The following is a 25483-nucleotide window of genomic DNA, read 5'->3' as shown; positions in this document are numbered from 1 at the left end:
CGCTAGCCAAATAATACAAAACACTTCAGGGAAGATGCTTTTTGGGGGGGGGTTGTAGGCATAGCTTGATGGCTAACTGCTAGAAATAGGCCGAGCTATTATTAGTCGCAAGTAACTCGCAATTCCAGCGCACAGCCTGAGACTGCGCTCATTATTTACTGTATATAGTGAGAGAGGGCCAACTCATGCTGTTCCCTGGTGACGTCAGCGCGACCATCTTTTAGCCCCACCCCCATAAAATCTGGCCATCTGAGATAGTGAAGGAATTCAGTACTAAATTGTTCTCAGTTTTTGCACACATTTTCAGCACTTACCTTCAAACATATTTTATGTATTAGAAACAAAATACAAAAATGACTGGTTCAACTTTATGATTAAATTAGTATAATATATTACAACATGAGAATGAATTATTTTATTGTTAAAAAGAACTGTTTTACATATTTTACATATACATTTTAATAGTTTTTCCTTCTCTTTTCTTTTTTAACCTCATCTACAAATAACCTGGCCCATAAATGTGTTTCAAGTATCAAAGGTGGCGCTTGACGATAAAGGTTTCCCCAACCCTGGTCTAGACTAACTAATGTTTGATTTATTCATTGATTAAGAGGTGCATCTGAACACCTTAGTCCACATGCTGTGATTCAAGCTCCCTCACCCTCGTGCTCCCTCCCAGTCCCGCTTCGCCCGCCCGCCCGCTCCGCTTCGTGGTTTGTCTGCAGCCGTGCATCTGTGCAGCAGCAGAGTGGCCTCTCCGAGCACCCGGTGTCTGATGTCGCACTAAGCATGAGAAGAATGTCATTGACGTCAGTGCAGTCGCTGTCAGAAAGGGTAGCACCCCAGTCGCTGACACCCAAGCCAGGGAGGGTAAACGGGGAAGAAAGAGGACAGACAGACAAGACCAGTGTGGGAGAGGAAGGAGCATTATAGTACAGAAATGGGAGAAGGAGGATATTGTTGAAAATAGGTGGTGACATAGGCGCTTGTTGATGATGAACGGCCATCCTGTTTACGCTTTGTGTGGACGGAGTGACACTAATGTCCCTCAATAGCGACGTTATGTCTCATTAAAACCCCCGAGGAAAATGACGCTGTATTATGGCGACATCGTGTGATTTAGTGTGCAGCAGAACCTCCGAAGACAAACGCCCCAAAAGTCATACAGTTCGGAATTCAACCAAAAATATGCCTAAAAAGTCAGACGAAATGTGCAATTCAAACCAAATCTTGTGTGACTTCAGTAGTATCCGAGAGGAACGCCACCTGTCTGCAGGGACAGTGTAACACCCCTGACCCGCTGCTAATTTGTGTTGAAAGCGATTGTCACCATGCATCTAATTATCTGAATGTGTAAAGCCGCAACAGGTCTGTAAATACAACGTCAACAGTTCCCTGAAAGATACAGGCGATTAAATGCCAGCGCCTGTGAAGCGATGATTTGCAGTGGCGGTAGTATGAGAGCGGCAGCATTCTGGACTACTGGTTAGCACATCTGCCTCACAGTTCCGAGGTTCGGGGTTTGAATCGCTGCTCGGGCATTTTGTTCGCTTGTTCTCCCAGTGCTTACGTGTTTTTTTTTCTCAGGGCACTCGGGCTTCCTCCCGCATTCCCAAAACAGGCATGTTAGGTTCATTAGAAATTGTGCATAGGTGTACATACGTGTGAGTGTGAATTGTTGTTCGTCTGTGTGTACCCTGGATTGACTGGTTGAGCCCGCATTTCGCTGTGATAGGCTTCAACTCACTCACGACCCTAATGAGGACAATCGCTATTGAAAATGTAAATACACCACAAACTAGGATCCTAAAAAAGCTTAATATATCAAACTGATTCTACGACATTACACTTCAAATTAAATGGCTTACAGATCATTTGAGTTTGAAAGAGTGCGTGTAAACATGCAACAACTCAGACTAAACTTGTCTCTTCCCTGACATCCAAAGCTTGTCTCTCAGTTGAAATGGATCACTTCAACATACTTCCTTGTCACCAATTTTTCTACTTTGCTGTGTAGGCAGATTCATATAGATTTTTTTTTTTAATTATCTTATAAAACATTTAATTTATTTATTTGCTGTAAATAATTAAATACAAATATTTGTAATAAAAATTACATTAACATTTATTTGATTTTCTTAAAAGTTTTTAAGTTACAGTTAGTTAAAAAAGAACTATTAAGTAATTGTAATTACAGTTACCCCAGCCTCCATAAATAAAAGTTTTTAAGCTAACAAAAAGAACAATTAAGTAATTATAATTAGTTACCCTAACCTCCATCTATGTGCAAGGGAATAGCGAAAAAGTATGATTGACACCTCCGCTATAAATGTTAATAATTGTCCATATTATTTGTTTAAACTGTAAATACCACAAACTATGATTGCATAACATTACAAATGCATTTTACATCCTTATCCTTACAGATCGTTTGATTTCGGAAAAGATGCACTGGAAGTGCGTGTGAAAATGCACACGCAGTGAAAACTATATCTTCCACTAACAACCCAGGCTAAACTTAGCACTGCCCCAACATACAAAGTTTGTCTCTCAGTTGGTATGTATCACTTCAACGTACTTCCTTGGCATCAATTATTGTACCACATCCCCATTTAGATAGGACTTTGGCAGCATCTTGTGCATTTCAGAAACAGTACATAAAACGCCGATGGGTCAGTTTCCTAGCAAATAGCTTGGGATAGGTGAATTTGTGAAGAGTATACAGTGGATTACCGTACATGAATTTAATACTGTATCTCCCCCTTCCATTTCCGGATCACATAGCATTAAAAGTGCTGGGCTTTGGCATCTATCGTCTCCCCCGCCATGTTGGTTGTTTACATCCTCCTCGATGAATTTGTATGCTGATCATATATATGATGTGCACGCACACACGCTATATAGCAAACAGCTCCCATGCCACTCTCCCACTCCGGTTATGATCCAGTCCATATGTTGTCGCCCTCCCTTCCCCACATACAGTGCAGTCCTCACAGGCTTTTAGGTACAGCACGTTTTGACTACCAGGGACGCCGAAGCAACAGCAGCCCACCCCCCTAGCCCCCACCACCCCACCCTGACCCCCCTCCATCCCTTTACACACACAGCATCTGTCGGGCTAGCACACAGGAATCTACCTTCACGGATACCATGGATGTTTTTATTTGCACACCAGGAGGCTGTAGCATCATGTGCGAGTGTTACGTGTAGTGGGTGTGAGCGTGTTTGCGCGTGCGTGTGCGTTTGGTAATCATGTCAGGATGCCTCGACGTGGATCCGAGGCGGTCGTGAGCCCCCCGGTCGGCTCCGGTGTGTCTCCATCCTCTCTCCTTCCGGACTCGCTCAGCAGACTGCTCCTCATCCTGCTACATGACTGGAATTACACCTCTCATATGAATGACATTCTGGAGCGGCTGAGGCAGGAAGTGGCGTGAGCGTGCGCGTGTGCCCTCCGCTCTCTGACTTCTATGGCTAATCGTTGTTAGCAGCCATTAACATCTGGACACCCTTAATTGTCCTGGCTGACAGGGAATCTGACGGACTTCCCTAGAAGAGGAGTAATCCAGGATTTGGTTCTTGGACACAGGGACCCCAAAGCACTACTCCCTAGACACTCCACCCCCCACCCCCACGCACGCACGCACGCACACACACACCCCTAACAGCTGGACCATCCAGTATGAAGAGTCACCCATGTGTCTACTCGGGGTATCCCAGCTTAGCCGTGTGTGGGGTGGGAGACCCCGGGCCTGGGCCGTCCACTAGCCCCCTGAAGCGGGCCCTCACTGACCCCTTACCGTCCTGTCTCGTTCCCGCAGAGGAGGCCTACCAGAAACTGGCCACTGAGACTCTGGAGGAGCTTGACTGGTGCCTGGACCAGCTGGAGACGCTGCAGACCAGACACTCAGTCAGTGAAATGGCCTCCAATAAGGTAAGAATAACCAAAAATATCTTTGTGTTCTGTAGTTCTTCATATAGTGGCCTCGGGGGTTTGTTTACTCAACCGCAGAGAGTGCCGGCCGGGCATCTATGGTGCATGACCTTTTTATTTATTCCCCAAAGTTAAAAGTTAGAATCTGATAAGGCTTTCTCGATGAAAAAAATTAGAAACCATACAAAAATAGTGTTTGCATGATTTTTTTTTTTTTAGAAATCAAGTCAAATAAAATCCGTTTTGGAGGTATGGTGTTTATCGGGGGGGGATTATACATTATCCGAAATTATAAATACATGGGTTTATTGTGTGTTGTCATTATTTCTCAACAAATATTTATGATACTTAGTTGAAATAAAATGGTAGATAAAAATATAGTGTATGTAATGTAATCTATGATTGTAAATTAAAACACGTTTTAAAAAGTTTGACATTGTTGACAGTTTGAGCCGAGAACAACTGCATTACATCACAGTGGGGTCATGGTTAACTCATCTACTTCACAGTTCTGACATTCTGGGTTTGAATTTGAAGTTTGTGTATCTGAGACTTGAAGTAGTAATGGGTTGAATAGGTCAAGAAAAAAATTGGGAATTTGGGAAATATGATAAGTAGCTCCATATATGTCCTGAGTTAACTGAAGAAGAACTGAATGCTTTGAAGTTGGAATTGTTTGAATCGGTTGAGAAATGTGGAAGGATGAGTTAAAATACCTCTAAAGTTTGTAAATTTTATTGATTCATAACATTGCCTTTAAAAATGAATATCTTACAGATTATTTGATTTAAAAAAAAAAAAATCAAATTATAAAAAAAAAGACAACGGAAGTGCACATGTAAAAGCAAATGTTTCGAAGACTCGCCGTAACTTCCACTCACAACCCAGGCTAACCTAGACTCTTCCCCAACACACAAACCTGGCAGTTTTGGGGGTTTTTTTTCGTTTTTTTTTCTTTTTCGTTTTTTTTTTTTTTTTTTTTCCCAAGTCAAGATTTACAGTAACACTTTAACATGACACCATTACCTTTTGGGGATTTGGCGCCATCTTGTGGTACATTTCAACAAACGTTTGAATAAAAAAAATAAAATCTTCTCTCTCTGGTTAGTGCAGATTTCATGAATGACGCGTTGGTTTTGAATGTATCCCCGCGATAAATGGGGGTTCACTGTACAGTGGAACCTCGATTTAACGGACTAATAGGTTGGAGGGGGTCGTCCGTTGAAGCCGTTTGTCCGTTACGTTGAAGCTGTTTTTTTCTGTTCAGTAAATTATTTTTTTAAATGTAAAAATGTTGAAAAAGTATTCAACTTGACCTAAACCTACCTTGAAACATTGCTGTGATGGTCTGATTACGGCCATGAAAGTGCAGCAATCGCTGTTGCTTGGGAGGGGTGATTAAGGCGTGCTCCTGGCGAGTAGGCGACGCTTTCATGAGCGGCGAGGTTAAGCGTGCTTCCTTTTCCCACCTCCGTTATGATTGGCTGCCACAGAGAGAGGCTTGACAAAAAAAAAAATAATAATAACTGTACATTAATTCCTCATTTATCGTGAGGATAAGGTTCCGGACCAATCCCGCAATAGGTGAAATCCGTGGAGTAGCAACTACGTATTATTATACATACTTTAAAGCTGCAGGAACCTCCCCAGACTCTTCTTAATATTTCCTACACTCCTATAAATCGCTACCATACTCTTATAACCCCTTCCTATACTATTAAACACCTCTTAAACTCTTCAACATACAGTAATGCACAGTAGTAGTCGTAGTATTTTATTACTTGTAATATGTGTTTTGATGAATTTTTCTTTCAGTATAGAATGTTCGAGAGACGAGACACGACGAGTAAACAGCAGCCATACATATGAACGTAGGCATGCCGGTTAATGGATCTCGTCTTCATATCTCTGACAACAGCGGCACAACCCAGAAATACGGGTACCAGTTGCTGTCTGTTGATTGCGCCAGTAAATAACAGCGGCCAATTCTGGAACTAACGGACTTTGTCCTTTTAAAAAAAGGACGTTTTGAGTTCCATTTTCTGTCCGTTAAATCTGAAGTCCGTTGTTTCTTGGTTAAATTGTGGTTCCAATGTATTTGGAATGGTTTGAATCAATTGAGAAAAGTGTCATGATGATAAAAATATTTTTTGTGCACAGTAACATGTGACTGCTCTTTAGCATTGGCACAATAAGCATAAGCTTTGAGAGCCTTATGCTCACTTTGAAGCGCGTGTACTGTACATCGATCGGCAGTTATGTTGACTGCGTGTCGTCTCTCCTCATACGTCACTAATGACACCCGCTCGTCTATTAGCATTGTCAGCACGTCGCATCTACCGTGCCAGCGATAGCATCATCGTGCTGCCAAGGAGCACGCTCAGTGTGTGTGTGTGTGTGTGTGTGTATGTGTGTGTGTGTGTGTGTGTGTGTGTGCGCGTGCGCGCGGCACGCTCTGAATGCTGATCAGCTGCGGTGATGTCACACCTTGTGATGTCACACAAAAAGGGGGGCAGTAGGTGGGTTATGGAAATGGCAAGACAAAGGCACACAAAAAAAAGCACTGATATCAACCGGCATCACACACGAGCGCATACAAATGCTGGAATATGTGTTGTGGTTGTCGCCGCACCCCCCCCCCCACCACCATTATTAACACCTAGCGTCCAGGACTTTACTATATCTGGTTGCCATGGCAACAGCCCGACAAGCACCCCCGCTATCCCGTCGTCGCTGATGCATTCACTTAAAAAAACGCGCCCGTTCCTGATTGATTAAATGCGAGATCGCTAACTCCTAACCATTCCTTGTCCTTCCTGTGAAAATTCCCGCTTTAGTGCGGACACAACACGTTTCAGTTAAACCTCGCTCTGATGATGATGATGCAAATAAGAGTCCTGTCACAAATTGTGGAAAAAGGAAAAAAAAAAAAAAAACTCCAGAAATTGAGCCCCCTTCCCTCTTTTTTTTTTTATAATTGCATATTATAATCACAAACTCCACACAGGAAGGCCGGACCCCTGATACGAACCCATGACCTCTGAACTATGAGGCTGTTGTGCGGCCACCGTGACGCCCACTTTTATATCATACTAAATTCATCTTACATTACCATCCATCCGTCCGTCCATTTACTGCCGCTTATCCGAGGTCGGGTCCCATTAAAAATAAATGGCTCGTAGATGATTTGATTTTGAAAGAAATGCAACGTAAAAAACGACCACAATTTTTTCATTGCATGTTTTTACCCCCAAAATAGCAGTCTCTTGCTTAAAAACATAATAAAACATAACAAATGAGAACGTAAAGAAATAAACTAGTTTCATAAATTGTAATTACTGTACATACTTTAGTATTTGTGTGTTGGATGTTTGCCTTTAAGGGACACAAGATAGTGTGTGACGTCAGGAGATGGTGTCGGTTAGTCTGTGTGTGAGCGTTTGGGTGTGAGTTGTGGCCTACAGCAGCTCCTCGCGAGTGTTCTCATTTTGCATTTGTGTGTTTAACTGTTTGACCCGTTCAATAAATGGCTGAGATTGGTGACTGTGGTTCTCCTTGCCCGTATGCGAGGGCACTGCAGTACCTTAGTTGCTTCATTTGTTTTTTTACTTGACTCGAACAGCGGCCTATCGGAAGCTCATTCATAACTAAAATCTTGGCTCACAACAAAAAGTAAACAATTGACCAGGTAGCAGCTCGTACCTAATAAAAACTCAGTGAGTCTGGGCGCTCTTAAGTCAAGGTACAAGTGTACTTCCTTGATACCAATTGCAACTTTCCTATTAGTCAGGGCTTTGGCGCCATCTTGTGCTGTTGCAGAAAGAGCACAAAAACACGGATAGGTGAGTTTTTCAGCAAGTGGCTGAGGACACGTTTCACAGAAAAACAACTTGATTTTAATTATTTAATGTGGGTCAGTCTTGTTAGTATTCCCACCCACAAATAATGTACAGTAGAACAAGGACGCTGGCTGGGATTGTTTAATCAATGGGCCATGGAAATGGGACTCTTTTTATTTTTTTAGAATTTGCTGCATGTAGCATTGGTTGAAAGCAGTTAGTGTTGTTTTTGTCATTTATATTTTGTAAGCATTTGTGGGTTAAATGATTGTTTGTTTGTTTTTTTTATTTGGGGGGGAGCTTTTATAACTGTTCCTTAGTGCGAGTACCCTTCAGATCCAGCAGGTGGTGTTGTTGTGGTGAGGAAGAAAACCTTTATTAGCATAGTTCAAATGTTATTTTAAGTTGTGCTCAAAGGACAAGTTACATTTTTTAAATGGACAGATGGCCCTGTTTGTTTGTAGATAAGGTTAAAAAAATAGTTCCATACATGGACTGTAAAAATTTTGTTATTATTATTATACAAACATTGTCATGTTGTTGTTTTAATTTTTATAATGTAAGTTTTAATTTAATTGTAATTATAATTAATTAACCAATCCATCCATCCATCCATTTTCTGAGCCGCTTATCCTCACTAGGGTCGCGGGCGTGCTGGAGCCTATCCCAGCTATCATCGGGCAGGAGGCGGGGTACACCCTGAACTGGTTGCCAGCCAATCGCAGGGCACATACAAACAGACAACCATTCGCACTCACAGTCACACCTACGGGCAATTTAGAGTCTCCAATTTATGCATGGTTTTTGGGATGTGGGAGGAAACCGGAGTGCCCGGAGAAAACCCACGCAGGCACGGGGAGAACATGCAAACTCCACACAGTCGGGGCCGGGGATTAAACCCGGGTCCTCAGAACTGTGAGGCTGACGCTCTAACCAGTCGCCCACCGTGCCGCTAATTAACCAATTATTTATCAAAATAAATAATACATGTTCAATTCATGCCTGTATTTTAGTATTATAACAATAATTCATTATAATTTTTACATTCAATTCTTTATTATTATTTTTATTATTTTTCAAAAATAAGTAAAACATTGTAAAACATATTTAAAACAATTTATTAAAATAATTCATTCAGATTTTAAATTATATTTATAATTGATGCAATTAGAATTACTTAGATATTTATCAAAATGAGTAAAGGAATGTTCAGTATATGTATGTATGTATTATTATTATTATATTATGTATTATGTAGTTTTAAATTGCACTGTTTGTGATTGATGTAATTATAATTAGTTAACTACTTATTTTCTAAAATAAATACAAATCGGCATGTGTATTTCAAACAGTTTATAATAACAATAATTCATTCCAATTGTGAAGTTGTATTACTTCTTGCTTAATTCACTAACCAATTAATTATTGGACTTCTATCTGTTAACTGAGGGCCCATGGAGTCAAGTATAGCATTTATTTTTTCATATGGTAAAAACCAAAGTACTACACTTTATTTCAGCGCCAATCCCATTAGCTTCCTATGTGCAAGTGTAGTTCAGAAAGGAGTTGATATTTCTGGTCAGTGTGAACAAATTGCTTTAGGGGGGCCTGGCTCAGACGGGTGTGACACTTTGCAATTTGTACCCGATACTTTTTTCCACACCTCCTTCCCCGGCTATCCATACGTACGGCCGTGCATTACATAACAGAGAGAGGTGTGGGAGTATATTTACGTGTGTCGGCAGTTAGCCAGTGGCCTCATCTGCTTCTCTGTAGCTGTAAATGACTCTCACCGTTTATGGTGTGAAGTCAGAAGAGAGGTGTTCGCTCCAATACATTTTACCTCCAGAAAGTAACCATGCACACACATACACTTGAATTATGTTCTGTTTACCTCCCAAAATAGTATTTTTTTTAATGGCAAAATTAAGCATTTTCTTGGCAATTCAACATGTTCTTAGACCAAGTTGTGACAGGCAGAAATACAATATTCCCATTCATCATCTTTACATTCAAACATTTAATCATTTAATTTTAAAGGAGACATTGTTTGTTTTGTATTTGTTTCTTTTTTTTTTTTTTTTTTATCAAAATGTAAAACAGTTCCCAGGTGTCTTGAATAAAATACATCTATGACATGTTTTTGTCAAAATACCTCAACGATCAAGAAATACAGCACACCTTTCACCCTCTTTTTCTTTAGCTTTTTTTTTTCAGCATTACTTAATTACTTTTGAGGGTCGATCCTATCTTGTGAAAAACAAGTCACCGCTCAACCTGCCTTGTAAACTGCTGAACCAATGGGGTTTCAGGTTTCGTTACCATAGCGCTTTTGTGATGAGGTGAAGGCTACTACTAGTTATTGGTATCATTGCTACTACTATTAGCTTCTACCACAATTATGAAAAAAAAAAAAAAAGCCAGTGCCCATTTTTTTTAGTTTTATTTTACTTTATTTTCTTTCTATAAAATGACTTACTTTAACCAGGATTCCCCGCTGTCTGTTTGAAGCCGGTCTCGGTTCCGTAAAATGCGTAAATCCACGCTGGCTAGCATCATCTGCTTTACAAAGCCAAACAGTTAGCTTAGCTGTGAGTTAGCCGTAGCTCTCGTCAATCATCTGCCACCTCGTGTTGAATGAATCTTGCATACCTGTGATTATGAAGTGACGATTATCGTCTCAGGTAGAACTGCGCATGCACAGTAAGTCAATATGGCGGTGGAAGTAAACAAAGAAAGTTACGTGGGTTTACAGCACTGCAGCTCTTTTCAAAATGAAATACATACTTTGATTAGTTTTCATTCAAATGTGAATACTATGATTCGGGTTTTTCAAGGAGACTCACAAGTGAGCCAAATCGGCGACTCGTCCTGACACATTTGTGGCAATTTGAAGGACTCTGTGCTTGAACTGACCAGTCCCCTCTTATATTTATCAGCTACAAAGTGTCTTGTTTTCACCACTGACTGTTTTGTGCGCCTTTGTCCGTCATTGCTTTTCGTGCATGTCTGTTTTGTCAAACAATTGTTTTTGCCTTTCGATGACAAATAGATCGGACAAGCCTGACCTGAGCATCCAGACTGCATTGGCATCAGATACATATCCGATATATATCCACGTACGATAGAGGCGTTGGTCGGATTTGAAAAAATCTGAATTGTACCATTCACGCTGACATATTTTTTTTTTTATACATGTCACATATGGGCAAATTGGAATTCACCTGTAGTGTGAATGCAGTCTTAGGGTTTCCTGAAAGATCGCAAAAATTGAGAAAAGGTGAGTTTTTTCGCAAATAACAGAGGATAGGTTGGGGAAAAAAATTTAAATAGGTGAATTCACAAGTTGGTCGCGAATTGAAAACAAGCAATGTTTTGTACTTTTACTTTTGCACTCAAGTACATTTAAGAGTCTGTACTTTTTACTTTTGCGTAAGGATTTGAATCAGTACTTCTCCTTTTACCATGCAGGCTAATATTTCTTCGTCTACCTAATAAGTACAAGTGTCAGTACTTTTGCCACCTCTGATTTCACACCGTTAATTGTTGAGTTTGTCTTTATTCCGGCGGACTGACATCATCCAGGTGACTCAGTGTTACATGTGTGAGCTCAACTTCCTTTAATATTGGATCACTTTAGTCACTGCACTGAAAACACCAAATCATGTGACCACGCACGTATGAATATGCTCACATATGCCCCAGCATGGAGGCGCCGGACTGTATATTTTCCACAATTTTGAGCCAATCCCACAGTGGGTGACATTAAGTCCGCTTCCATCTGAGCCAATCAGAAGCTAGGGTGAGCCCGCCATCTGCTCGCGCCCCGCGCGCCGATTGGCTGTCGTCGTGTGAGGCGCAGCCTGTGCGCGTCGCGGGGGAGGCTTGTGTCACTCGCACCCAGCCGAGCCGAGCAGACAGGCAGCAAGGAAGGAGGACAGCCAGCCCGTGACACAAATATTCCGCAGCTTCCCGATCTCCTCCCTGCGGCCACCCGTCCCCTTTTTCCTTATGAGGATGCGCAAACGTCTCGATATGCTCCCGTCCGATCTTCAGGCGGGTCGCGTTCCACCTGACGTCTCTCGTAGGATGTTTCCAGGATGTGAAGCGTCATAAGGACGCTCTCTGAACTTTAGCTTTAACCTTCGGAATTTCACACATTACACTTTTCTCTTTTGGGGATTTCACTCTTGTTTATTTTTCCAAAATGCCTGAGGCAAATTATTTGTTCTCTGTGTCCTGGGGATACATTAAGGTAAGATGTAATGTCAGTTGAAATATTACTAAATACAATATTTCTAGATTTCTCACCGTTTATTGGGCACTGATTGATATGTTTGAACCATTTTTTTCTTGTATTTATTTTACATTGTAATGTTTTCCACATATTGAATTCTTATCATTACATTTAGAACAATGCTACATCAGTATAATATACTTTACTTTTAGGATATTTAATTATAATCTTTTCTTCACTGATCTGTATTATTATTTGGGATGAAAGTAGAAGAACCAAAAACATTTGGATATACGTGTTTTCCATTGGCTGTGAGCTTAAAGAAAATCTCGTTGCTTTGTGCTTCATAATGCCATAAAAAAATATAATAATAATTTACTTTATTTTACTTTTCATTGTAAAAAAATATATATATATTTGATTGAAGATGTATTTGTTAATTCCTGATTAATGGGAGCGGACGAAGGAAATATTTTTCTTTATTTCCTTATACATTAAAATTATAAATTTTTTTGCATGTATTTTAATTTAAGTATTTATACATTTTATTTGAGTTTTTTTTTACATTTTTATATATTTTTTCTTTTTGCTATGTATTATATATTTTCTTTATATAGATTAGATTATTGTATTCTTATTTCAAGAACATTTCAATATGTAACTATACAAATATACAAAACAGTTGCTTTCATTCATATCTATATAAATATATATATATATATATATATATATATTTTTTTTTTTTTAATTATTAATATTTTTTATTTTTTTTATTTGAGTCATGTGTATTCATCGGTTTTTCTGTATTTGGTTTTTTGGTTTTTTTAAATGACAAAAGTGCTCTTCACATGAACTTTTGTGTCCATTTAGAAAAAAAATACAGCAGTGGGTGTTATTCAGTAACGCCGTAATGCTCTATTGCAAGTTATCAATACCAATTCATGTGCCTCCGTCAATATGCATACATAATGCATCTAGCCTGAAAGAAGTTTTTTTTTTTTTTTTTTTTTTGTTCCCACAATATGGCTTCTTCATTTACTGGTACTCGTACTTTGGAAGCATTTTGGAAAATCCTCTGTTATCAAGCATTCTCCATCCATCAAATCAAAAAGCTCCTGCCACTCCAATTAGACCCGGGTGACATAAGGCAGAGGGCACAAACTCACTGACACAGGAAATGCAGGCCAGGAAATTACGTACACCCGCAAGGGATCCAATAAAAAAAATGGCCTTTAGGTAAAATTCAGTTTTGAGAGCTTTTTAAAGGGGAAATTTTATGGAAAATCCCCAGAGTGCCTGTCCATCCCCCAAAGGTGAAATTTAACAACCACGAAAATATTTTGTCATCTTCCAATTTCTTTCCAATTAAGGTTTTTATTTTATTTTATTTTGTATTTTTATTTTATTTTTTTAAATATAGCGGCTAAAGGGTCGGTATTCGCTAAATACAGTGACAAAGCTTCATCGCAAGCCTTAGCCCTGGTTGTCATGGTAACGAAAGCCAAACTTTGCATATCCATCCTTTTTCTATAGCCCGAGATGCCTTTCCTCAAGCTAATCTAGTTGGTCCAAAACAAAGACGGCTGGACTTACTTATTAATATCCGATAAGAGAATAAGCTTTGCTCTAATTGGATCGTGAATATGGAAGCTTTCCTCTGATTGGTTGGTAGTAGTATTACAGCCTCTTGTGGCGGCCAAGCGTTCACAGCAACGTCACGTTTTGACCCTTCGATGTCGGGTCTTGCTAACTTTGAGAAGCAGAATTCACCGAGCGTTGGATTGTTGGCCCACTGATATTGTCGCAATTTTTCTTATATTGTTTGAAAAGTGACAGTTTTAAAGCATCTGTACCGAAAACTAATAAAAATTGGGGAGTAATTCAACATTTTATAAACGCGGAGTAAAGATAGACATGGAAAAATATTAAAACAATTTTTACTCAACAGTTGAACAAATGTAGAATATAAAACAACAGTGAATGTTCAATCAAAACGTTACAGTCGTGAGTGTTTTTGCAAGACACAAAATGAACAAAACAGAGATATGGAAGATGCGTTCAACTGTAAATGTTGCATCTCAGTGTGATCCTGACATAAGATGTGTGTATCGTTTGCAGTTCAAGAGGATGTTGAACAGGGAACTGACTCACCTGTCGGAGATGAGTCGCTCTGGGAATCAGGTGTCTGAGTTCATCTCCAGCACTTTCCTAGGTGAGCAATATTTGATCAATATATGTCAATATTGCAATGTCACCATTTGAAATGTCAACTTTTGTCGAGTTTTTTTTCATCAACCCAGCCAAGTATTCGGTCTTCTTCCAGACAAGTGACATATTGTGATTGGTAAACACACTTTCTTTCATATAATTGCAAATGGACAGTAGTTTTTTGTAAAATGGGGAGTTGTTTTTTTTTGTTTGTTTTGTTTTTTTGGGTTGCTCTTTTTCTCAACTTTTTTTTAATATTGTGCCTTTTGTCTTACCTCTTTAGTTTTGTAACATTGTTACTTTTTATCAGGTTTTTTTTTTGTCATACAATATTTTCATATTATTTGAAGTTTTTGTCTCGTAACAATTTGTTCATAAAGTACCACCTAAATCTGGTTATATTTTGATATTTTTTCTTGTTAAATTGCATCTACATTCTTGGAATATTGCCTGTTTTTTGTTTGTTTGTTTCTACATTAATTACATATTTTTTCTGCTAACATTGGCCCTTTTCGTAAAATTGCATATTTATTCTCATAATATTGTGAATTTTTTCTCTGAAAATGTCGTGGGTTTTTTTGTAAATACTATCATTCTTCTTTTTTTTTCTTCTATTCCATCTTTATTTTTAAGTATATTCTCCTAAATTTCAATTGTAGTTTTTCTGAAATTGTGACTGTCTAGTTACATTCTTAGAACATGGGAACATTTTTCATAGAATTGTGACACTTTTCTCACAGAACAAAATTTTTATTCTGTAAAATTATGTTTTTATTGTCATATTGTTTGACTTAAAATAAAGTTCGTATATTAATAAAAATATAACTTTTCTAAGTCTAATTTTATAATTTTTCATCAAACATTGACTTATCTGAAAGTTAAGTTTAAATTCCATAACTGCCCTTTTTTAAATGTAAGAATAACATTGCCACTCAACTTTTTTCTCTTTAAATGAGGTCTGAAAGCTCATAATATTGTGGCCTAGTTTATCTTAGTCTTTTTTTCTTTTTTGAGCTATTTTGACGTGTTTGTGTTCTGCCCGTTGCAGACAAGCAGCACGAAGTGGAGATGCCGTCGCCTCAGTCTCAGAAGGACAAGGAGAAGAAGAACAAGCCCATGTCTCAGATCAGCGGCGTGAAGAAGCTGCAGCACTCGTCCAGCCTCACCAACTCGAACATCCCTCGCTTTGGCGTCAAGACGGAGACCGAGGACGAGCTGGGCAAGGTTCACTCGCTCGCTTTCTTTATTTTTTTAACAGTACAGTGAACTCCCATTATTCACGAAGGATTGGGACCGGCCCCTGCTGTAAATTGTGAAATTCCATAAGATGGCGGCAAAGCCCTTAAACAGATCTGATCATAAAAAGGTGCTGGGAATTCAAATGTTCAGAGTGGCAAGGTACAGACGGGTTTGCTCAAGTTAAAGAACACACAATCATGCACCCAAGTTACATCAGCGACTGTATTCAATAGTTGAATTATAACACAAACAAACCACCTTCACATGAGGCTCATCAATAGTATTAGCTAGCACAATCAGCATCACATCAGATATGGGCAAACAAATATGTGCATGGGCACTTTTGTAAGTTATTAAACTCACCTTTTGCCATTTACATACAATTATAAATGTTACGAGATACACGTCAATTGTAACCGCAAAGTAGACTAGACGTAGCTGAATCGGGAAAGAAGCAAAAACAAACGTTCACTCTCTCTTCTCCACCTACTAATCTGTCTCGCACGAGGGGCATTCAAGGACTGCCAACAAAATAGGACATCTCAAACGCAGACGGGGTGGAAAAAAAACATAACCTAAACCTAACACGATGGGGTGCAAAGGTGTGTTGCTGACGCAATTTTACACAATTGAAATACATTCGGTGATGGTGAGGGTGGCGGTTGTGGGTGCCGACGGGTAGGGCGTTCAATGCCCACCCGAAACTGGATGCCACTGATCTAACAACACCAAGATGCCACAAGATGGCGCCACTGTAGTACTTTCATTTGAACTAAAATCCTGTACGTGTGTCTCTTGATTCTCCACCAGGAGCTGGAACATGTAAACAAATGGGGCCTTAACGTTTTTAAGATTTCGGAATTCTCTGGGAATCGGCCACTGACAGTCATGATGTACACCATATTCCAGGTATCGCTCCTTAACCCCCCCCAACCAAGATTTAAAAAAAAAAACGTTTGGATTTTAATGGCTTCTCCGCTGTTTGTCGCAGGAGCGAGACTTGTTAAAAACGTTTAAAATACCACTGGACACCTTTATCACCTACTTGATGACCTTAGAGGACCACTATCATGGCGACGTGGCCTACCATAACAACATCCACGCTGCTGACGTCACCCAGTCCACCCACGTGCTGCTATCCACGCCTGCGCTCGAGGTCAGGACACACACTCATTGTAACTTTTTTCCATGTAACATTACGCCTTTAGTTTTGTAACATTTTGACTTTTTCCTCAAAACATGAAGACCGTTTTCTTCATGACTTTGTTATATTTTTAACTTGTGGATTTCTGATTCTCCCCCCCCCCCCCCCCCCCCTCACTTCTTTGTCCCTCCCTGGCTGGCAGGCAGTGTTCACGGACCTGGAGATCCTGGCCGCCATCTTTGCCAGCGCCATTCATGACGTGGACCACCCAGGAGTGTCAAACCAGTTCCTCATCAACACCAGTGAGTCTAAAAGCGGCGCCAAATTAGCGGCTACATCACGTTTGTTCACACGCACTCTACTCAGAAGTGGAAGTGTACGCGCACACACACACACACACACACACACACACACACACAAACAAACCTATACACGCATACAAACACTGTGACCGAAATACACATTTGAGTGACTAACCATTTTCATATGCAATGATTAGAGTTCCGGTTCCGCTGTACAATGTTGAATGTGTCCCTGTTTATTTTCTGGAGGGGGGAGTTTAAACTGCTAAACATACAGTAATGCACAGTAGTACTGTACTTTTTTTTGACTGTTTTATCACAAAAAATTACAGCATACACTCAAAATCTCATTGCTAATTATGCATTATTTGAATATGAATGAAAAATCTGCAATTCCCTGAATCTGAAACAGCGATATAGCGCAATATAGTGAGGGAACAATGTACAATTTTTTTTTTTTCAAAATTGTACATTAAAAATATTTCCACGCTCTCGTGGCTCGTATTGGATTTATTTAAATCATTCACTGCGAGCCTTCCCAGTTAACATGGATATTTGACTTCGAAAGCCGTCAATGGCAGTGAATGTGTTAATAACAATGCAGTAATTTAGATATTTCTTAACATGAGAAAATAAATAAAATACATGCATGGGAAAAAAAACATGTAAATGTTTTAAAATTATGTATATACTGCAGTTACATATAGATGTTTTTTTTTACATTTTCTGCCTCACAGTTCTGTGGACCGGGATTCAATCCCCGGCCCCGCCTGTGTAGAGTTTGCATGTTCTCCCCGTGCCTGCGTGGGTTTTCTCCAGGCACTCCGGTTTCCTCCCACATCCCAAAAACATGCATGGTAGGTTAACTGACAACTCTAAATTGGCCGTAGGTGTGAATGTGAGTGCAAATGGTTGTTCGTTTATATGTGCCCTGCGATTGGCTGGCAACCAGTTCAGGGTGTACCCCGCCTCCTGCCCGATGATAGCTGGGATAGGCTCCAGCACGCCCGCGACCCTAGTGAGGAGAAGCGGGTCAGAAAATGGATGGATGGATGTATTTTATTTAGATTTTTCAGTTTAATCGCTGCTTTGTATCAAATCTAAAAATTAAAAACAGCACTACCTGGTGGCTGGTAACATATTTGACAGATAATTTCATCTATGCCTTCTTATAAAATGACAATGAATAATCCAAGTAAAACTGAAGACAGAAAGTCTGTCTCTTATTCTTTTGTTGTTCTTTAGCTCACTTTTAGTGACTTAAGTAAATACATAGCGACAAAGGACTGTGATACATGATGCATATATACTTTATACATATAAGACACGGAATATATACAGATACATAAGGATTGTGACAGTTTGATCGAAGACATCAAGGAGGCGCTTTGTTTACACGTGATGTCCACGTGTCCGAGCACATCTTCACGTGTGATGACACGCGGCCTCATGCTCGCAAGTCGGTGGACAGAGTTCAAAGTGGAACGTCGATAACGCTTTTAAGCACCAACGCAACATCATTAGGCGCTCGCAGCTCTTCTGGGAAACGAAGCAGAGTCACTTAAAGGACAACTTGCTTTAGGAGCTGAATTGAATGAAATGGCACGGCCATTACAAATGACTTCGAGCAACCCTATGACCATCCAAACGTCGTTACTTAGTGCATGCAGAAAATGTCCACAGCACTTCACATTTTGTTATGTTGCATCCTTATTTCAAAATGTGTGGTTTTTTTTCTTTTTATCTTTAAAAGTCGACACACAACACCCCATAATGACAATGTGAAAAAAATCAGAAGAAACATATCCATCCATCCATTTTTTGAGCCGGTTCTCCTCACTAGGGTCGCGGGCTTGCTGGAGCCTATCCCAGCTGTCATCGGGCAGGAGGCGGGGTACACCCTGAACTGGTTGCCAGCCAATCGCAGGGCACACACAAACAAACAACCATTCGCACTCACATTCACACCTACGGGCAATTTAGAGTCTCCAATTCATGCATGTTTTTGGGATGTGGGAGGAAACCGGAGTGCCCGGAGAAAACCCACGCAGGCACGGGGAGAACATGCAAACTCCACACAGGCGGGGCCGGGGATTGAACCCGGGTCCTCAGAACTGTGAGGCTGACGCTCTAACCAGTCGCCCACCGTGCCGCCCAGAAGAAACATATAAGGTCAATTTTGAGCTTCGTGGCACTTTTATAAATACACAGTACATGTGATTTCCTTGTATTTTTTTATTTTTAATGAATTTGCAAAAACAAATAAAATCAATTCACCGCATTTTTTAGCAACATTCCATTGTGGAATAAAGCTGTAATGTAAGAAAATGGGGACGAAGTGAGGCGCCATGAATACTTTCCGGGTGCACTGTACTTCAGTGGTTGACAACAGTTGATTTTAGCGGACCAGCCAGGACACCTACCATTTTAGTGCTCAAGTTACTGCACAACGTTGCGTGCTGTTTGTGCAAACAAATCTCCATACCGACGTGAGCACACGGCACACATTTATTCCTTATTGTTGTTTTAAGTATGAATACGTAACTAGTATATGTACATCTTTACTTGAATGGTTTTTAATGTTTGTTAATATCAGTGGACTAGCCAGGACACCGTCAGACTTGGGCGCAAGGTGTGTAATCAGTAAAAATTATCGCTTAAAAAGAATTTGCTTGACTGTAGCTTAATGACCTTTAAATCTCGTCATAATAAACGCTAGCTGTGTGGATTCTTTCCCGGCAGACTCTGAGCTGGCGCTGATGTACAACGACGCGTCGGTGCTGGAGAACCACCACCTGGCCGTGGGCTTCAAGCTTCTGCAGGAGGAGAACTGCGACATCTTCCAGAACCTCACCAAAAAACAACGACAATCACTGCGCAAGATGGTCATCGACATTGTGAGTGCAAAAAAAAACGTATTCCTGGTTTCCCATTGAAAATAGTATCTTATCTCTCTAGCTAGCTGTCTGTCTTTGGTCCGTTCATCCATCACCTACTTTAGTAGTTTGTACTGTTAGCGGACCAGCCAGGTCACCTCTCGTGTTGCATCAACACTTATTGTTGTGCCAAGTGCTTATACAAACATTTCTTCCCAATAAAATAAGCAAAGCACATGGATAGTGCTAATATTACAGAGTAGTATTAGTGGACCAGCCAGGACGCCTCGTCCTATGTTAGCATTTGTAGTGATGTTGCGTCAATTTAGTTTAACTCTTCATCCATCTATCCATCCATCATCACCCACTTGTTTATAATTTTGGTGGACCAGCCAGGATCCCTCTCATGTTACGTTAGCACTAGCGTTGAGGCTACTTTACAGTTGTGTGTTTCCCAGTTGTTGTTTTTTTTTGTTGATTTTGTGTGTGTATATTCTCCCGATGAGTCATAACGCGCTGTTTCGTGTCTTAGGTGTTAGCTACTGACATGTCCAAGCACATGAATTTACTTGCTGACCTGAAAACCATGGTGGAAACCAAAAAGGTGACCAGCTCGGGAGTGTTGCTGCTGGACAACTACTCGGACAGGATACAGGTCCCGCTCTCAAATCGCTCGTACTAAACATGTTCCATCGAAAAGCCCCATTGAAAACTATTTGATTTATTTTTTTTATTATTATGGACTTGTTTTGTGTAGGTCCTACAAAACATGGTGCACTGCGCTGACCTGAGCAACCCCACCAAGCCACTGCAGCTGTACAGGCAGTGGACCGACCGCATCATGGAGGAGTTCTTCAGCCAGGGCGACCGCGAGAGGGAGCGAGGCATGGAGATCAGCCCCATGTGCGACAAACACAACGCCTCCGTCGAAAAAAGCCAGGTGACACACTCCGTTTTGTTGAGGCACTCAATACAGCGCAGTTTTGTTCTAATCGTGTGCGACGTCTATTCGGCCCTACCTGAGCATGCCTTGTGTAGTTTGGCAAATAGCGAACAGTTCTTCAAAAAAAATGCAGTGTGCTTGCTTCAAGCTGTTTATTGCCACTCCCAGTTGAAGTTGACTGTAAAAATAAACATTAAAAAAATTGCGCATTGTTTATTTAACCAAAACCACGTAACTTTGTGTCACGAAAGTCCGCTAGCTTAATGCTAACAAAAATTGGAATGCCATAGACGGGCTAACGAAACTAGCATCAATAATGTTTGTAAACTTTTAAAAAAAAACTAATATTTAACTGTGAATATAACAATACTCGCATGCAAATAGTTTTTTTCCCTGCTCTTTGATAATGACAAAAACTACTGCCGCCTAGTTGCAATGGTCTTCTTTGTGTTTCATCATCATGTATTATATGTACTGTACTTATGCCTAATGTTACAGTAAAAAAAAAAAAAAAACGTTTTTAAGAATACAACCTTATTCACATTTTTGGGTAAACATGCTGGCCTACTATGCTACTGTATTGTAGTATTGTAATGTTTGTCTTGATTGAGAGCTCAGTATTTTTGGGGAGTTGGTACTTGGTGTTACAAGTTTGAGAGGCGCTGCTTTAGTGGTTTATTAGTTGGACCAGCCGGGTCAGCTCTGATGCTACATTAATGGACTCCCTCCCACTCCCTCCCCTCTGCACAGGTTGGCTTCATCGACTACATCGTGCACCCCCTGTGGGAGACGTGGGCCGACCTGGTGCATCCGGACGCTCAGGACATTTTGGACATGCTGGAGGACAACCGGGAGTGGTACCAAAGCACCATCCCCCAAAGCCCCTCGCCCGCCCTGGACGAGGCAGAGGACGGCGGGCGGCACCCGGGCGGGGACAAGTTCCAGTTCGAGCTGACGCTGGAGGAGGACGGCGAGTCGGACACGGAGAAAGACAGCGGCAGCCAGCCGGAGGAGGAAGATGAAGATGAAGAGGAGGAAGAGGACGAGGAGGAGGAGGAAAAAAGCTGTACGGACTCCAAAACCCTCTGCACGCAGGACTCGGAATGCACTGAAATTCCATTGGACGAGCAGGTGGCGGAGGAAGAGGAGGTCGCGGAGGAGGGGGACACTTCCTGCTCACAGACGTGTGTCGCGGAGGAAGAAGAAGAAAAAGAAGAGGTGGTTGCGGAGGAGAAGGATGAAGACGAGGAGGAGGAAGATGAGGAAGCGAAAACTCCCGACACATAACAGAGTTAGGAGGCGGTGAACTGTTCTTCTTAGTAATGATTATTTATAGAATTTTTATTTTGGGGGGTGGGGTTATGTGTTTTGTCTTATTTTTATGTTCCCCGTCCACCCTGCTCAGACAGCCCTCGTAAGCCTGTTCTAGACTGTATCGCATGAGCAAAAGATGATGATGCAAAATTTCCCGCGTACTCCCGCTAGGCCATTCGAATCGCGCTCGAGTCCACTTGACTCCAGAGCGTTCGGTTCTGATGTGTGCTCAAGTTCGGTACGCTTCCCCCAAGAGATTTGACCCGATTGGTTGTGGATGTGCAACGTTGGCCGTATAATCCACGGTATAAAAACAAGTCTACGTCACATGTAGACACACTTACACAATATTTGATTATGATTATGTCATCTCTCCTCTTGCCAGTTACTCACGATCACCGCCTCCTTCCACGGTAGAAATAAACAGATTGAGTAAAAATAAAACGGGAGAGAAAACACACGCAATGTGTAATGATGACATAAACAGATCAACTGAATCTAATGCACAGTCACCCAAAAAAAAAAAAGACCACAGTACACTGTCATTTGATTGCACTGAAAAAAAATGGATTTTCTCAAAAGAAGTAAAAATATATATATGAAAAACAAGACTTTTGTCCCTAAAATAAGCGAAGAATTTTGCCAATGGAACTTGTATGAATTGACTTGATAAGATTCTTAAAATAAGATCTTAAAACAAGTCTTTTTGCCTTGCTAAAATAAAATAAAAGGCAAAATTGTTAAAATAAGGACAGTAAGATGTTTTTATTAGATAGAAGACAAATGTACTAGGTAAGATTTTGCGTTTTTTGCAGCGTATGCGAGTGTTCCCCGTCACGATAACCGCCACCTTTGCGCATTAGAAATAATCCCCAGAGTCAAGAGGAATCTCAGGCAAGTCCGGCCCGCTTTCAAATGGCCTTGGACTGCAAAAGGCCGACAGTGTAGGACAGGCTTCGGGCCACACCAAGCACACCTCCATCCACTCGTGAGCTCTGCGCAAGCGTCCCAACCGCACGTCTGCTTCAAACATGCCCAACTACCGGTACTCGGTCACTTTTTATTTTTATTTTTTTTTGCACTCAGGATAACTGTGTATTCCTGTTCACATTGAGGCGTCGTGTTTTGTCCTCCATCCCCCCTTGTTCTTCTCCTATGTCTGAGCGGGTGCGTGTGTGTGTATGTGTGTGTGAAAAAGACAGCTTTTAGAAACACATTAAGGATGTGGACGTCTTCCTTGGAAAGCGGAGAGATGCTGTCTTTTTGTCTTGTCGTCTTCTGATATTTTCTACATATTCTTTTACTGAGTGAGTGCGGATGTTACGGTCTTTTGCTTTCTTTTTTTTCTTTTTTTTGTGGGTGTGTGTGATTGTGGGACTCTTCTGAGGCGTTTGCACTTGCTCCGATAGCATTTATACTCCTTAATATACTCCCACTCGGCTAACTTGCTAGGACTAATTATTACTTTTTATTTTGACCATGGAGGAAGTGAACTTGAAGAAGAAAAAAAAAGAAAAAAGTTGAAGTGGGGTGAAGCCTTTAAATATTATTGTTGCCTACAGTTCTTTTTGAACACATCCTGAGACAATGCAATGCTTTGTAGTCCATACAACAACAAAAAAAGCACCTTTTTTCATTTTTTAAAGAATACAACTAGCAACTGTTTAATGGGTAACGGGGTGATTATTTTTTTAATATTATTTATTTTTTATTTGTTTTTTTTTTCAGTATCACTTCCTGTTTGTTTTGCTGTTGTTTTTCCACCGCATTCAAGCCAGTGGCTGTCTTTGTTTCTGGACAAGACAATCAGCTCTGACTGGTTAACTGACACCTACACATGTCGCCTAGTTTTATTTTTTATTCTATTTATTTCTTTTTAATTTTTTCATTCAATGTTCTTTTTTTTCTTTTATTTCTTTTTTATTCCATTTTATCTTATTTTAATTGTCATTGTTTTTTTATGAAATATTTATTGTTCATTTCTTTTTATTTTAATTGTATTTTTTTCTATTTTCATTTGATTTGTTGATTCAATTTTGTTCCATTTCTTTTTTTAATCTTAATTGTATTATAGTTTGAGTTTTAATTTTCATTCAATTAATTTTTAAAAAATGTTTTTTTAATCAATTTCTTCTTTTTATTTTATGTTCTTTCTTTTTTCTTTTTTATTGTTTTTATTTATTTTACTTTCATTGTTTTGTTTTTATTTTTACTTTCAGTTCTGTTTTTAATTTATTTTATTCTCTTTTACTCTAACATGCCAACATGTCTCTCGCACTCATTACAAGTTTTTGTTTTTTAACCCTTTTTTCCTCCCTATTACACATTTTTTACTATATTTTGTATTTTCCCTCCATTTATTTGAATCATTTGAAGGTGGCACAGTAAAGAAGTCATTGCAGCATAGACAGGCTTGCCAGTTCAAACATCGAAATATTAATTTTTGTTTTTCTTCTTTGGTGTACATAACGTATGAACAACAGTTACCAAAAAAAAGGAAAAAAACACACACTTGAAGAGTACACACGGATTTTCTTTTCATTTTATGGTGTCTCTCTTTTTTAATCTCTCATTTTTGTGCCAAATGTATTTTTCCCTCTATTCACACGCTCACCCAATGCCCTTACCTGTAATACGATCTTTTTGAGTTTGAATCGCTGTTTACAAACATGATATTTATTGTTGTATATATGCTATATAGTTATCATTATTATTAATGTTATTACTATCATAACGCCGTTTGTTGTAAATGGTCGACTCTTAATCATCCCTTTTGGTGATGGTGTGGCTGGAATCACGTACCTCTTGTTGAGCGAATGTGTTTGAGTGAAAAAAAAAATAATAAGGTTTTTAAAAATGGTTGCTTGGGGAGGGGGAGCTAACCGAGGGCGGTATAAGCCAAATTATTTTCTAAAAAGCAACTGTTCCTTGGCCCATGGGCTGTGCCTTAAATTCAACACTTTTTGTCGCCCTTTTTCTTTCTTCTGCTGCTGCATTAGCGATGTACGGGGGGGCCTAGAAGGACAAAGTTGCAAAACTGAAAACAAATGTTCATGTTTGTTGAGGTTGGCATTGTAGCTTAACGCACGGTACTATTTTGGGATAATACTACCGATAAAATCACAGTTCAGTGATTACATGACGGGGAGGAAAAAGCAACTTCAGTACATTATGATAACTTTTTTACTGAAGAAAGGAAAACTTAAGCATACATTTAAAAGAAAAAAAAGTTTAGTAAAATTATTTTGGGGGATAGATAATAAAAAATTTTTTTTAAAAATCGGTATTTACTACAATGTTGGACAGCGATAGTACTGTTGTTGGATTTTGTTGTATCGATACTGTCCTGCGATAGCAATAGCCGTGCGAGATAATGCGGGGAAGCCAAATATTTTAAAATACTGTATTTATTCAAACTTAGTAATCAAGACTGTGTTGTGGCGCTTCGTC

The 25483-nt window shown here is 40.0% G+C and overlaps 1 protein-coding gene across 6 annotated transcripts in view; it reads left to right on the top strand.

Annotated features, from left to right (window-relative positions):
• Positions 1 to 22578, top strand: part of pde4d (phosphodiesterase 4D, cAMP-specific) — a 221034-nt gene extending 198456 nt beyond the window's left edge. For 5 of the 6 annotated variants that reach the window (XM_061671884.1, XM_061671883.1, XM_061671887.1 and 2 more), the window contains 10 exons: positions 3819 to 3931; positions 14126 to 14219; positions 15264 to 15439; positions 16265 to 16363; positions 16446 to 16610; positions 16801 to 16900; positions 19643 to 19797; positions 20309 to 20431; positions 20534 to 20716; positions 21470 to 22578. In XM_061671884.1, the coding sequence (XP_061527868.1) occupies positions 3819 to 3931; positions 14126 to 14219; positions 15264 to 15439; positions 16265 to 16363; positions 16446 to 16610; positions 16801 to 16900; positions 19643 to 19797; positions 20309 to 20431; positions 20534 to 20716; positions 21470 to 22006 (1745 nt within the window). In that variant the 3' untranslated portion in view covers positions 22007 to 22578. Of the gene's footprint in view, positions 1 to 3818; positions 3932 to 11694; positions 12026 to 14125; positions 14220 to 15263; positions 15440 to 16264; positions 16364 to 16445; positions 16611 to 16800; positions 16901 to 19642; positions 19798 to 20308; positions 20432 to 20533; positions 20717 to 21469 lie in introns of those variants that run through there. The other variant, XM_061671888.1, reaches the window with a different exon arrangement.
• The last annotated feature ends 2905 nt before the right edge of the window (positions 22579 to 25483 follow it).

Source organism: Phycodurus eques, chromosome 3 (assembly GCF_024500275.1).
Source record: "Phycodurus eques isolate BA_2022a chromosome 3, UOR_Pequ_1.1, whole genome shotgun sequence".
Taxonomy (NCBI): Eukaryota; Metazoa; Chordata; class Actinopteri; order Syngnathiformes; family Syngnathidae; genus Phycodurus; species Phycodurus eques.
This window is presented reverse-complemented; position numbering and strand designations above follow the sequence as displayed.